The sequence below is a fragment of the Babylonia areolata genome, chromosome 16 (assembly GCF_041734735.1).
Source record: "Babylonia areolata isolate BAREFJ2019XMU chromosome 16, ASM4173473v1, whole genome shotgun sequence".
Classification (NCBI taxonomy): Eukaryota; Metazoa; Mollusca; class Gastropoda; order Neogastropoda; family Buccinidae; genus Babylonia; species Babylonia areolata.
In genome coordinates this window covers 25,383,302-25,398,498 of record NC_134891.1, presented here as the reverse complement: position 1 = coordinate 25,398,498, position 15,197 = coordinate 25,383,302, and the positions used below count along the sequence as shown (strand labels likewise).

The 15,197-nt window shown below is 43.5% G+C and overlaps 1 protein-coding gene across 1 annotated transcript in view; it reads right to left on the bottom strand.

Annotated features, from left to right (window-relative positions):
• LOC143291254 (exocyst complex component 3-like) overlaps positions 1–13,595 on the bottom strand; it is a 40,080-nt gene extending 26,485 nt beyond the window's left edge. Inside the window, exons 1-9 of the mRNA XM_076601063.1 lie at positions 13,450–13,595; positions 12,472–12,616; positions 10,361–10,417; positions 8,353–8,465; positions 7,026–7,116; positions 5,538–5,644; positions 4,244–4,325; positions 2,832–2,980; positions 1,291–1,404 (exon numbers count right to left, since the gene is read on the bottom strand). Coding sequence (XP_076457178.1) covers positions 1,291–1,404; positions 2,832–2,980; positions 4,244–4,325; positions 5,538–5,644; positions 7,026–7,116; positions 8,353–8,465; positions 10,361–10,417; positions 12,472–12,597 — 839 coding nt within the window. The 5' untranslated portion in view covers positions 12,598–12,616; positions 13,450–13,595. The remainder of the gene's footprint in view (positions 1–1,290; positions 1,405–2,831; positions 2,981–4,243; positions 4,326–5,537; positions 5,645–7,025; positions 7,117–8,352; positions 8,466–10,360; positions 10,418–12,471; positions 12,617–13,449) is intronic.
• Between the last annotated feature and the right edge of the window lie 1,602 nt (positions 13,596–15,197).

Sequence of the window (15,197 nt, the reverse complement as noted above, 5' to 3'; positions counted from 1 at the left end):
GCAGACTCCGGCAGGGGTCTGACATTCCTGTCCTGTGCAAACTACTATCCGCCTATGCGGAGCAGACGAAACTACGGCCGATAACCTCCCGGAAGTAGGTAACCTCCCTTTTGTCCCGCTGGTTATCGCCCTCTTTTTCCGGCAGCCATCATGACTCCTGTTCCTGTGCTCTTCATACGGCTAAGTTTTTTTCGTATTTTCTGTCTGTCTGTTGATTCTCTGACGTTCTTGTTTGTGGTCAAATTATGTCTTCAACCAGGTCACATAATTATGTAGCTCGATTGGGGAATCGTGCTAAAATTAAGGCGCGATCGCAATCGATTCCAGTAATTTACACAACACGCTGCCTACCCTGGTAGACCCAACTGACGGCTGTCTTTCTGACCACAAAAATGATATCTGGTCATAACAATAGCAAATCAGAGATGAAAAATCTGCTTTCTTTTTCACTGGAATAAACTTTGTCGAATAAACTTTGTCGCACCACAGTCTGTTCTCGTTAGGTGATTGTTTGTTCTAAATGTGGTTGAGGAGACTGTACTTTGTGCAAATGGGATAGTTCTTACAGAAATGTCTACTTGTGGTTATGATTTTTTAATGTAAAATGTTTTCTTTTTGATATATTTCACTCATGTGACATGTCTTGAGCAATACTGCATTTTATTGAAAGATGCAATTGACATAAACTATTGTCGTCATTGTTTGCCATTTGTTGTTCTTGTTTTTTTCCTTTATTTTTAATTGCTGTTTTGTAGAAAATAAAATAATACTATAGTTGTGGTTTGTTTTTTGTTTTTCATTTTTGGCTGTTGTTTTGTAAAAAAAAAAAAAAAAAAAAAAAACCCATAAAATAATATTATCATAATGCTTCTTATTCATTTTTGGTTGTTGTTTTATAGAAAATATAATAATATTATCATCATATTGCTTTTTTCAATTTTGGTTGTTGTTTTGCAGAAAATAAAATAACATCATTATTGTCTTTTCAATTTTTGGTTGTTTTGTAGAAAATGAAAAAAAAACCACTGTCATTGTTTTTAGCTTCTTTTTTTTTTTTTAATTTTGGCTATTTCGTAGATTTTTTTTTCTTTCCATTTTTGGTTGTTGTTGTGTAGAAAATAAAATAATAATAGCAATGGATGGGGTTTTTTTGTGTGTGTGTGTGTTTTGTTTTTGTTTTTTGTTTTTTCATTTTTGGTGGCTGTTATGTTGTTGTTCATTGGACATCAAATGACTTCCCTTTAACTAGACAGACAGAGTGAGCGAGCAGTGTGAAGGGAGAGCACTGACCGGGCGGCGATGCTCTGTTCCAGCACAGTGAAGCACTGCTGTCTCCACCTCTTGGGCCGGCCGGGAGGCATGAACCCTGTCTGCTCCTGCTTCCTGGCCCAGGCCACGTCCATTCTGCACACACACACACACACACACACACACACACATGCATGTGCACACACATACGCACAAAGACACACACTCACACGGACACACAAATAGACAAATACACACGCTCAAACAAATATAAAAAGACAAAACACTAACACAGACACAAAAAAAATACACACACTCACACTGACTCACACAGACACACACACGCACTCACACACACAAACACATACACACAGTGTGCTTACTGATATATGTTTTCAAACTTTGTGTTGTGCAGATGAAATGTTAACCCTTTTTTATATACATATATTTTCATGTTATCTTCTTGTCAGCAAATCTGTCAACACTTTCTCTTTTAGACCAAAAAAAAAAAAAAGAAAAAAAGAAAAAGAAAACAGAAAAAAGTATTCTTGTATTTTGTATTTTGATCTCCCTATTTTGTGTGTCAACACTCACAAACTTCACTCAAATATGTTAATAATGAAAACTTCACTCAAACATGTTACAAAAAACTTCAACCAAATAAATAACACACAACCAGTATGCAACCTCGTCCAGCATCACACGCCAAGCCCTGACCTGGAACCCGCAGGGAAAGAGGAAGAGAGGCCGGCCTCGCAACAGCTGGAGGCAAGATACCGAGGCAGAGCTGAAGCAGCAAGGGACCAACTGGACTGGAATGGCCAGAGCAGCACAGAACAGAGTGCGATGGCGAGGGGTCGTCGATGGCCTATGCTCCACCAGGAGCGATGGGCAAAATGAATGAAGTATGCAACCTCAGCAGCCACGTTAATCAACACAGCCAACAGGCGCAATAGCCAAGTGGTTAAAGCGTTCGACTTTCAACCTGAGGGTCCCCGGGTTTGAATCTCTAACGGCGCCTGGTGAGTAAAGGGTGGAGATTTTTCCAATCTCCCAGGTCAGTACATGTGCAGACCTGCTTGTGCCTGAACCCCCTTCATGTGCATACACAAGCAGAAGATCAAATACGCATGTTAAAGATCCTGCAATCCATATTAAGGTTTAGTGGGTTATGAAAACAAGAACATACCCAGCATACACACACCAGAAAACAGAGTGTGGCTGCCTACATGGCGTGTGGGGTAAAAACGGTCATACATGTAAAAGCCCACTCGTGTACATACGAATGAACGTGGGAGTTGCAGCCCACAAACGAAAAAGAAGAAGAAGAATTAACACAGCTGAGAACCCCACCTCTCCTACCCTTCAATGATGCACAAGGTGGTAACAATGAGGGTGGGTTATAGTACAACACACCACACCACACCACACCACACACCTCCCACCTCTCCCCCATTCAATGATGCGGAGGGCGGTGACGATGAGGGTGGGTTATAGTACAGTACAGTACAACACAACACAACACAGTACAACACAAAACAACACAACACAGTACAACGCACCACACCACACAAGCCTCCCACCTCTCCTCCCGTTCGATGATGCGGAGAGCGGTGACGATGAGGGTGGGCTCCCTGCGCACGGACAGCAGCATTCTCTGGATGATGACCCACAGCTGTTTTCCCAGCTCCTTGGACAGCTCCTGCACCTCGCAGAAATACTGCTTCAGCATCTGTCACACAGAAATACTGCTTCAGCATCTGTCACACACATAGAAGTACTGCTTCAGCATCTGTCACACAGAAATACTGCTTCAGCATCTGTCACACACATAGAAGTACTGCTTCAGCATCTGTCACACAGAAATACTGCTTCAGCATCTGTCACACACATAGAAGTACTGCTTCAGCATCTGTCACACAGAAATACTGCTTCAGCATCTGTCAGACAGAAATACTGCTTCAGCATCTGTCACACACACAGAAGTACTGCTTCAGCATCTATCACAGAAATACTGCTTCAGCATCTGTCACACACACAGAAGTACTGCTTCAGCATCTGTCACACAGAAATACTGCTTCAGCATCTGTCACACACACAGAAGTACTGCTTCAGCATCTGTCACACACATAGAAATACTGCTTCAGTATCTGCCAGAAACACTGCTTCAGCATCTGTCAGAAATACTTCTTCAGCATCTGAAACACACACACAGAAATACTGCTTCAGCATCTGCCAACCTCTTCAGCATCTGTCACACAGACATAAATCTATGTAACACACAGAAATACTGATTTTTATAGCAAATTCATACAACTTCATGCACTTGCATTTGGCCAAAGATAGTTCACTGGCCAATATGAATGTTGCGCACAACACACACCAGATACTAACGCAGTTGCTTCACTTACGTCACACACTGGCTAGAGAAAACTTAGCAAGTTTTATCTTTATCAGCACAATGATATGTTAATGGTGAAGATTGGTGGACACTGGCACAAACAGCTGTACATGATACAGCCATATACATTATCACAGTCAGTGTTAACAAAAAGTGCCACAGTGTTTGTCATACAGATGGAATATATGTCCTCACTCCTAAATCTTATTCATTTAATTATTTTTTTCATACTAATGTTACCGCAGCAGCAGATACTAAGGTAGACATACGCCTAAACACGACAATGTAAATGTATGACATGATGATGCAACCCTCTGACATGACACTGTAACTGTATGACATGACATTGTAACTGTGTGGTGTGACAATGTAACATTATGACATGACACTATAACTCTATGGCCGTATGACAATGCTGTAATCTTGTGACATGACAATAATGTGACAGAACCATGTAACATAACATCGTGACCCTGACATGACAATACAACGTAACCCTATTACATGGAGATGTCAGTGCATGACATGACGCTGTAACCCTGACATGACGGTGGTGTGACAGTGACAGAGAACAGTGACACGGGAGGTACTGACATGGTTATCGGTGGGGCTCTGGTTGGGCTGACGATGTAACTCCTGCAGCAGGTCGTCACGAGACATCTCCAGGTCTGCCAGACTGCAACCACATCATGGTACACATCAACACATCATGGTACACATTAACACATCATGCTACACATCAACACATCATGGTACACATTGACACATCGTGGTACACATTATAACATCGTGCTACACATAAACACATCGTGGTACACAGCAACACATCATGGTACACATTGACACATCGTGCTACACATAAACACATCATGGTACACATTATCACATCGTGCTACACATAAACACATCATGGTACACATTATCACATCACGCTACACATCAACACATCATGGTACACATCGACACATCATGGTACACATTATCACACCATGCTACACATCAACACACCATGCTACACATTAACACATCATGCTACACATTAACACACTACCCTGCACATCAACACATCATGGTATACATTAACACACCATGCTACACATTAACACATCATGGTCAACAGCACCATGCTACACACTAACACACCACGCTACACATCAACACAACACACTACACATTAACACACCACACTTCACATCAACACATCATCATGGTACACATCGACACATCAGGCTACACATTAACACAGCACACAAACCACATCATGCCCCTTGCGGTGATGCCAGAGCCTATCGCAGCACATACAGCATCCCCACCTTGAAATTATGTTCCAAAAATTTCCATCAATTTCTTCATTTCTGCCTATTTCCTTTTTTTTTTTTTTTCTGTTGTATTCAACGTTCTTATTTTCTGTCTCAGTGGTCCATTAACTCTCTCTGGACGAAGGAATGCATGAGCATTCCTACATAAAATGTATTTGGTTTCAGACGACAGAATGGAATAGCATTTTCAAGAAATAAAAATCCATCACACGCTGTACACGTGATTTTGTGATTAGCCAAGCAGAGTGCGCTATTCTGGGTCACTCCACAACCGAATGGTATGATTGGCCAGCCTGCCATGTGGCGAAGTGAGTGAGGGATGTGGCGATGTGAGTGAGGTCACAATGTTGGTGAGGGACATGGCAATGTGGGTGAGGGATGTGGCGATGTGGGTGAGGGATGTGACAATGTGAGGCAGGGATGTGGTGCTCTGAGTGAGGGATGTGACAATGTGGGTGGGGGATGTGGAAGATACATGTTGATACATGGGAGGCATGTATTGATGTGGGACATATGTATCGATGTGGGTGAGGCATGTGGTGATGTGGGTGAGGGATGCGGACACTGACTGTTTGTGTGCCTGAAGAAGCTTTCCCTCGTTGATGAGGTCCCTGGTCTTCTTCACACTCTCCGGCACCGTGAAGATGTGCTTCAGATTCTCCTGGGCTGCTGCCAGCTGTTCACACAGACACACACACACACACACACATTCACATTATTCAATTACCAGAAACTTCCCTCATCAACAAAATATATAAGTCCATGTACCAACAAGAAAATACAACTTCCCCATGGTTGATTTTTGTTAAAAAGATACTCGAAATTATAGGCCTTGATCACATTTGGAAAAATCAATTCACATTCAACGTACATAGACTGAAATACGTCGTGTATAAAAAATTAGAAAATGAATATATCAAATACTGGAAAGAGAAAAGAGAAAAAACATTAAAGCTAAAATTTTACAATACGATTGTAGCAGAGTACAAAACTGAAACCTACCTTTTAAATATATCAGATACAAAACACAGACAAGCTTTAACGAAACTCAGAATAAGCGCGCATGACCTAAAGATTGAGAAAGGTAGATATTTAAATATTCCACAAGAAGACAGATTGTGCAACAAGTGTAACATCCTGGAAGACGAAATCCATCTTCTTGATCATTGTATTAAATATAAAACCTTAAGGCAACAATTTTTAAAGGATATTCAAAATTCGAATAACACAGGACATATTCCCAGTCAGGTGATGCTAACAGATGATGAATATATACAAACAAGATTAGGAAAATTTGTGTATGAATGCTGCTGCAATTTACCGCATTAACTGATTGATAAATTGTGTGTTTTTCATTCGTTCATTCATTTACCATTGCAATTGTGTCTTATAAACCTTACGGTTTCATGACAATAAAATCTATTCTATTCTATTCTATTCTATTCTATTCACACACACACACACACAAACAAACAAAACAAAAAAACACATATACAAACACATGCACACACACACACACACACATACAAAAGCACTGTGCAAAAAGAAAATACACACACCATTGTAGACTTTAAATACATTATTAAGCACCACTCACAGAACCTACACACCCCCAAGCTATACTCTGACAAAACAGGTAGCATCCTCAGTTATCGTTTTGTGCAAATACTAACAATCGCACACAATCCAAGGGACGTAATGCTCGTACCTTTATTTAATTTTACAAGAGTTATAGGCCTGGTAGTTACTATGGCGTCGCCTCACTAATGATCTTAAAGAAACCATGCAGACATTACAATATCATGAAACAGAAGTAACAAGCTGAATTCTGATCACTGAAGTCACAGTGACAGATGACAGAGAATACAATGACAACAATGACAACAGCACGAACAATGACAACGATAACAACAAACAACAAAACCTTACGAATGATGACAAGAATGACAAAACGTATCAGGAGAATCAAGCCAGTCCTAAAAGAGGTCACAGCGACAGGTAATGTGTCGTAGGTAAAAAAAAAAAAAAAACCCAGAAAGTACAGGTAACAACTGTACCTGACAAAACTTGCTGTTCTCCCCCACCAGGGCAGCCAGGGAGGTGTGTAGAGGCTGGATGGTCTTGTACGCCTCTTCCACCTGGTCCAGGCTACACACACACACACACACACACACAATAAGCAAAACATTCTGTGGGTGCCACACACTGTCCATGCCAATCCCAAGCGCTCTCTCTCTCTCTCTCTCTCTCTCTCTCTCTCTCTCTCTCTCTCGAGTTCAGTTAGTCCTTCGTCATTCTCCACACAACATGTCACACACCCAAAAAGAAAATGTCACACAAAAATCGTGTCACACAAAACACCGTTTTCACTACTATGTCATGTAAGGAAAACCCCTTCAAATATTGAATCAAAGAATGACAGAAGAATGAGTATGACATGAGTTGTGACAGTATGCATGTTTTTTTGGTGCCTCCTTGATACTGAAACAGAATCTAGCTTCTGGTTAAGTTATAACCCTCATTTCAATGCCACTCACCTCTGATGACACAGACATCTCACAATGACAACTGTGTCACTGCCCTATGTTTGATGTCATTACTCTGTTTGATGTTGTCACAGACATCCTGCAGTGATAAAGGGACATGACTGACCTCTGATGTCACAGTAAAATGACACAACTGACCTCTGTTTGATGTCACAGACATCCTGCAGTGATAAAGGGACACAACTGACCTCTGTTTGATGTCACAGATGTCCTGCAGTGATAAAGGGACACAACTGACCTCTGTTTGATGTCACAGATGTCCTGCAGTGATAAAGGGACATAACTGACCTCTGTTTGATGTCACAGATGTCCTGCAGTGATAAAGGGACATAACTGACCTCTGTTTGATGCCACAGACGTCCTGCAGTGATAAAGGGACACAACTGACCTCTGTTTGATGTCACAGATGTCCTGCAGTGATAAAGGGACATGACTGACCTCTGTTTGATGTCACAGACATCCTGCAGTGATAAAGGGACACAACTGACCTCTGTTTGATGTCACAGACGTCCTGCAGTGATAAAGGGACATAACTGACCTCTGTTTGATGTAATAGTCGTCCTGCAGTGATAAAGGGACATGACTGACCTCTGTTTGATGTCACAGATGTCCTGCAATGATAAAGGGACACAACTGACCTCTGTTTGATGTCACAGATGTCCTGCAATGATAAAGGGACACAACTGACCTCTGTTTGATGTCACAGACATCCTGCAGTGATAAAGAGACACAACTGACCTCTGTTTGATGTCACAGATGTCCTGCAGTGATAAAGGGACATAACTGACCTCTGTTTGATGCCACAGACGTCCTGCAGTGATAAAGGGACACAACTGACCTCTGTTTGATGTCATAGACGTCCTGCAGTGCACTCTGCAGCTGGTTCAGCCCTGTACGCACACCGTCCAGCTGGGACTGAACCGCCGTCTTCAGCATGGCCTCCACTGATGCCTGCAACACCAACACACCCCTCACTGTCTGTCCCCTCACCCCCTCCCTTACTTTTCGTCCCCTCATCCCACCCCACTCTCACTCACTGCCCACCCGCTCATCTCCCCTCTGTCACTTTTCATCCCCTCACCCTCTCCCTCCTTCCTGCCCCTCAACATCTTCAGCATGGCCTTCACTGATGCCTGCAACACCACACCCCCCTCACTGTCCATTCCCTCACCCCCTCCCTCCCTCCTCGCTACCACTACTGTCCATCCCCTCACCCCCTCCCTCCCTCCTCCCTACCACTACTGTCCGTCCCCTCACCCCCTCCCTCCCTCCCTCCTCCCTACCACTACTGTCCGTCCCCTCACCCCCTCCCTCCTCCCTACCACTACTGTCCGTCCCATCACCCCCTCCCTCCCTCCTCCCTACCACTACTGTCCATCCTCCTCACCCCGTCCCCCCCTCCTCCCTACCATTACTGCCGTCCCCTCACCCCCTCCCTCCCTCCTCCCTACCACTACTGTCCGTCCCATCACCCCCTCCCTCCCTCCTCCCTTCCACTACTGTCCGTCCCCTCACCCCCTCCCTCCCTCCTCCCTACCACTACTGTCCGTCCCCTCACCCCCTCTCTCCCTCCTCCCTACCACTACTGTCTGTCCCCTCACCCCCTCCCTCCCTCCCTCCTCCCTACCACTACTGTCCATCCCCTCACCCCCTCCCTCCCTCCTCCCTACCACTACTGTCCGTCCCCTCACCCCCTCCCTCCCTCCTCCCTACCACTACTGTCCGTCCCCTCACCCCCTCCCTCCTCCCTACCACTACTGTCCGTCCTCTCACCCCCTCTGTCCCTCCTCACCCCCTCCCTCCCTCCTCCCTACCACTACTGTCCGTCCCCTCACCCCCTCCCTCCCTCCTCCCTACCACTACTGTCCGTCCCCTCACCCCCTCCCTCCTCCCTACCACTACTGTCCATCCCATCACCCCCTCCCTCCCTCCTCCCTTCCACTACTGTCCGTCCCCTCACCCCCTCCCTCCCTCCTCCCTACCACTACTGTCCGTCCCCTCACCCCCTCTCTCCCTCCTCCCTACCACTACTGTCCGTCCCCTCACCCCCTCCCTCCTCCCTACCACTACTGTCCGTCCTCTCACCCCCTCTGTCCCTCCTCACCCCCTCCCTCCCTCCTCCCTACCACTACTGTCCGTCCCCTCACCCCCTCCCTCCCTCCTCCCTACCACTACTGTCCGTCCTCTCACCCCCTCTGTCCCTCCTCACCCCCTCCCTCCCTCCTCCCTACCACTACTGTCCATCCCCTCACCCCCTCCCTCCTCCCTACCACTACTGTCCGTCCCCTCACCCCCTCCCTCCCTCCTCCCTACCACTACTGTCCGTCCCCTCACCCCCTCCCTCCTCCCTGCTGCAATCAGCACTCTTGCAATGCTCGCATTTCCGCCATCATGGTGTTGAACCTTGCTGTCTGACCACAGATCTTGCACACTGACCACGTGCCTCACAAACACCCCTCACAAAAGACCCTGGTGTATCTGCATGTACTTTGTAAGGCTTTGCTTAAGAAATTCAAACTGTCAGGTATCTAGTGAGCACCTGTATGGACCCCATGAACCCAACCCTGTTGTTGTCACTAGATCTTTCAGATGTTTTCTATCTGATGGAGCCACTAAAGATGATGCCACTAGATCAGTCATATGTTTTCTTTCTAATGCAGCCACTAAAGATGATGTCACTACATAAGTGATATGTTTACTGTTTAATGCAGCCACTAAAGATGTTGCCACTAGATCTTTCAAATGTTTTCAATCTAATGCAGCCACTGAAGATGTTGTCACTAGATCAGTCACATGTCATCAATCTAATGAAACCAGGAAAGATGTGGAGGGACAGAGTGACTCACCTTTTTGCGAGCCACACGCCTTTTGAACTGGTCCACCTTTTCCAGCTGTTCTGGTTTCTGACAGTAAAATAAAGTGATACATTTCACAGCTCTGCTTTCTGACAGCCAGTAAACCAAAGTGACATCATATCTCTGCTTTCTGACAGCCAGTAAACAAAGTGACATCACAGCTGTGCTTTCTGACAGCCATAAAACAAAGTGACATCACAGCTGTGCTTTCTGACAGCCAGTAAACCAAAGTGACATCACAGCTCTGCTTTCTGACAGCCATAAAACAAAGTGACATCACAGCTGTGCTTTCTGACAGCCAGTAAACCAAAGTGACATCATATCTCTGCTTTCTGACAGCCAGAAAACCAAAGTGACATCACAGCTGTGCTTTCTGACAGCCAGTAAACCAAAGTGACATCACAGCTGTGCTTTCTGACAGCCAGTAAACCAAAGTGACATCACAGCTGTGCTTTCTGACAGCCAGTAAACCAAAGTGACATCACAGCTGTGCTTTCTGACAGCCAGTAAACCAAAGTGACATCACAGGTGTGCTTTCTGACAGCCTGAAAACCAAAGTGACATCACAGGTGTGCTTTCTGACAGCCAGTAAAACAAAGTGACAGCACATTTAGTTACACTGTGTCATCAGCTCTTACATCATGATAGATAATTAACAAAGCAATGATGAGAATATGCCCTATATGATACTGCATTATGAGATCTTACAGCAACCACAAAGAACAAAATGATAATTTGTGTTGATTTCATTAAACTAGACTTCATATTAATCTCTGTCTATTCATTTTCTATCTATTCATTTTCTATCCCTCTGTTTTGTTTAACAAATTTGTACTTCACCATATGTGATTTTTAAAATCTAAAACATGCAACATTTCAAATCTGGAGTACATGGTCATGAAATACAGCATAAGTGGCACACACACTGTTACTGGTCTTTGAAATACCAGCTCCAAGGTTCATGGAATGGACACTTTCTTTTCTGTTGTAAATACCTTTAATTGTGACTTAATTTTTCTTTAAACTGGTTAGATAGAGGTGGTAAGTGTATGTGACACAGCACACGAAAACCCACATAAAGTAATAGCCAGCTATTCTTAGCTATGCACGAAACACGTCATTATATACAGAGTCAGACTAATGAAAATCGAGATTTTTCACCAGATTGCATACTTTAAGTCTTATCTTTGCTGTCAGGAGGTATATTAATATAAAACTTCCTAGTAAAACTGCATGGAGTATTTCTAATGTTTTCATGTCTGTATCAAAAGTCCCAGGGACTTGACAAGTATGGAGATTGTGTTGTGTGTCAGATTAGGGAGTGAGTGCATGCAAGTGTGTGTGTGTGTCTGTGTGTGAGTCAAGTGCACGCACGCACGTATGCGTGCGCACCCACGTGTATGTGTGCATTTGTGTGCGTGTGCGCCCACCTGTACTTGTGTGCACTATGAGCATCTGTGTGCCTATGTTTGTGTACGTGAGTCATGTGAAATTGTGTGTGTGTTTATAGTGTGTGTGTGTGTGTGTGTGTTTGTGTGTGTGTGAGTGTGTGTGTGTGTGTGTGCCACGGTTTGAGCACTCAGTTTCCCTGTCAAACTTATAGATTAAGTGTGAAAAGCATAGGTTACACACACACACACACACACACACACACACACACACAAACAAACAAACAAACAAACACATACACACACACCGGGCAAATCTGCACACTTCTAAACACAGGAGAAAATCTTGTTTTGCTGGCACTTTAAAGCTCACTTGTGTTAAGACTGTCTAAATTTGATCAAAACAATATACTTCACTCTGAGATGGAAGTGTTGTGTTTGGCAAAAGAGTTTGTTGGACAAATACTCAACCGCTGACAAAAACACAACCACTGACAAAATCAAACACTGACAAAACACAAAAACTGACAAAACACACAAAAACATTGACAAAGACACAGACTGACAAAACACAAACACTGACCAAAGACAAACACTGAACAAAAACAAACACTGACACAAACAATGACAAAAACACATGCACACTGACAAAAACACAAATGCTGACAAAACACAAGACAGCATGACCACAGTGACCTGACACATTGTGTGTACCTGCAGGATGCTGGCTACATGTTTGGCTGCAGCAGCTCGAGCATCCACCTCCAGACGCCCAAGGTCTAGTGGTGCCGGTGCCGGGCCCAGACTGGACTCCGGCGGAGGATCCTCGTCAAAGCTCATCCTCTGGTGTCCCTGCTATCTGCTCAGGTAACAATACATACATCTGTATGTGTCCCTGCTAACTGCTCATGTAACACTACACACATCTACATGTGTCCCTGCTAACTGCTCATGTAACCATACACACATCTATATGTGTCCCTGCTACCTGCTTATGCAACACACATCTACCTATGTCCCTGCTACCTGCTCATGTAACACTACACACATCTACATGTGTCCCTGCTACCAGCTCATGGAACAATACATACATCTCTGTAAGTGTCCCTGCTACCAGCTCATGGAACAATACATACATCTGTACATGTCCCTGATAACTGCTCATGTAACCATACATGCATCAATATGTGTCCCTGCTAACTGCTCATGCAACCATACATACATCTGTATCCGTCACTCATCTACCCGTTTGTGCGCGCGCGCGTGTGTGTGTGAGTGTGTGTGTGTGTGTGTGTGTGTGTTCTCCCAACTCAGGATCATATATATTTAACCATTACAAAGCTTTTTTTTTTTTTTAGACATATCTCATTGACTTAACAACAACAACAATAGTGTTGATAACAATCTGATGTGGAGGATAATTTATCAAAATTTAAATACAACAGATTATAGAATATCAAATTATAATCAGCAATATATTCAAAATGAGATAAACGTTATGACAGAGTGATGCATCAACAAACGTCTGATATTTGAGGCCTCGTGATATGGATCTCAGTCACCTTTCTGTTTGACGTCTACACGCCCATTTCCTGCAACTTCTGCCCAGAGCAAAAACATCGAAGAGGCATCATTATCATCGTAAGATGACATGATGTTGCCCTTTTCCTAATCGTAAAGAAATGTCCTCACCTTAAGCAATGACCTGCAAACACGTCAGTCTACAGAATAAATCCTGGGGTATGTTATCTGCTATAATAGATCCGCAAGGCTTCTGCTGGCTTTCTTTCGACACTGTCTCAGTCTCTGTCGTCTGCCATTCGGCTTCTCTCAGTTTCTCGTTTGTGGCGAGAAAAACCAATGACGCACCAGGGATCCACAATTACTTCGGTGCAACCCCTGAGCTAAAAATAGCTCAACATCATGTTGAGTAAGGTGTTAGCTTCGAAGACAGGTAAGACGCAGAACTCGAAAACCAAGTTTTATCAGAGGCTCTCTCGTGTTTGGCTGTAGCATGAAAGGATGGCATAGAGTGCAGGCACATCGCATAGTTGCTGACGACAAAACAAGGAGATAATTTTCGAGATTACCATTAGCTGCCAACTTCGAGTGACTGGCGAACTGCGTGACAATCAACTGCAGTTCAACGATGAAAAAAAACAACAAAAAAACAACAACAGACTTCTTGTTAACTGTTCCTCTTAAGTTTCGGATGGCACGATAATGCGAGGTCCCATGTGCAACATCATTAGAAACCAACAACGACAAAGGAAGGAATTTTGTTTAATGTCCAGTCACACATATCGCCGGTGATTGAAGACATTTTGTTAAAGTATTTATGAATACATCTGAGTATTATCGGTTAGAAGGGGTGGGAGATGTAGATGAATGGAGGGTTGGGGGAAACTGGGCAAATGAGGGTAAAAATGTGGGTGAAATTTGGAAGAAAAAAAACACCCTCTAAATACAGTTACAGGAAATTACTTAAAGGACTTCGTAAAAGAGAAGTCGTTAAACTGACAAGCGAAACAACTGATAATGAATGCAAAAAGTCAAAAACATCAACGTTCTCAGTCACTTGTGAAGACACACTTTCGTGTACAAAAGGCTTCATCAAGCTACAGTGAAAAATTATATGATGCTCAGTTGTCAGGTTACTAAAGCATATGCACTTGACATTAGAACAATACTTGGTCCGTAATGAATTTGATAATAGTCTGAGAGCTAAACTCAGAATTGGTCTGCGAATCGGACCAAAGTCGAAACAACGACGAAAGAGCTGTACCTGGCAAAAAAAAAAAAAAAAAAAAAAAAAAAAAAAGTCCGAGTGAATGCATGTGCGTGGTTGAAGCCTGATTTTGTGACATAGTCCGGGAAACGAATGATGAGCTCCATAAAGCAGCTGTCGGTCGAGTCTACTCGCTGACTGAAGTCCGGGTGGGCTTTCTGAGTCTGTGTAGCAAGTGACTGCAAAGCGCTTGGAGTTTGGGCTCAGACCGAAGGCTATAGGCGCGATGTAAGTGTCACTGATATAATATTATAACAAGAGAGGCAAGGCCTTCAAGACTCACTTGTGATACACTATAAATAAAAAAATCCAAGCTTTTTATGTATTGAGTATAATTTCAAAATGTAATGTTTAAGATGAGAAAGATCAGTTTAAAGCAAATTAAGTTCCCTAGCATTAATTACAGAGTAATTTCCCTTTTTTACTATCTGCACCAAAACGTTTGCAAAATAAATAAAACTTCCATGCTGAGCAAAAGAAGTTCCTGTTTGGACAACAGAAAATGATAATAATGACTGCTCTTGTTGTTGGGTCAGAATATCAGATCAAAGTGCCAAGTTTACAGAATACAAAAATATATAAATATAACAGTAAATGCAGTTTGCATATAATTAGGCTTCATTCTTTATTTTTTTGTGCCCATCCCAGAGGT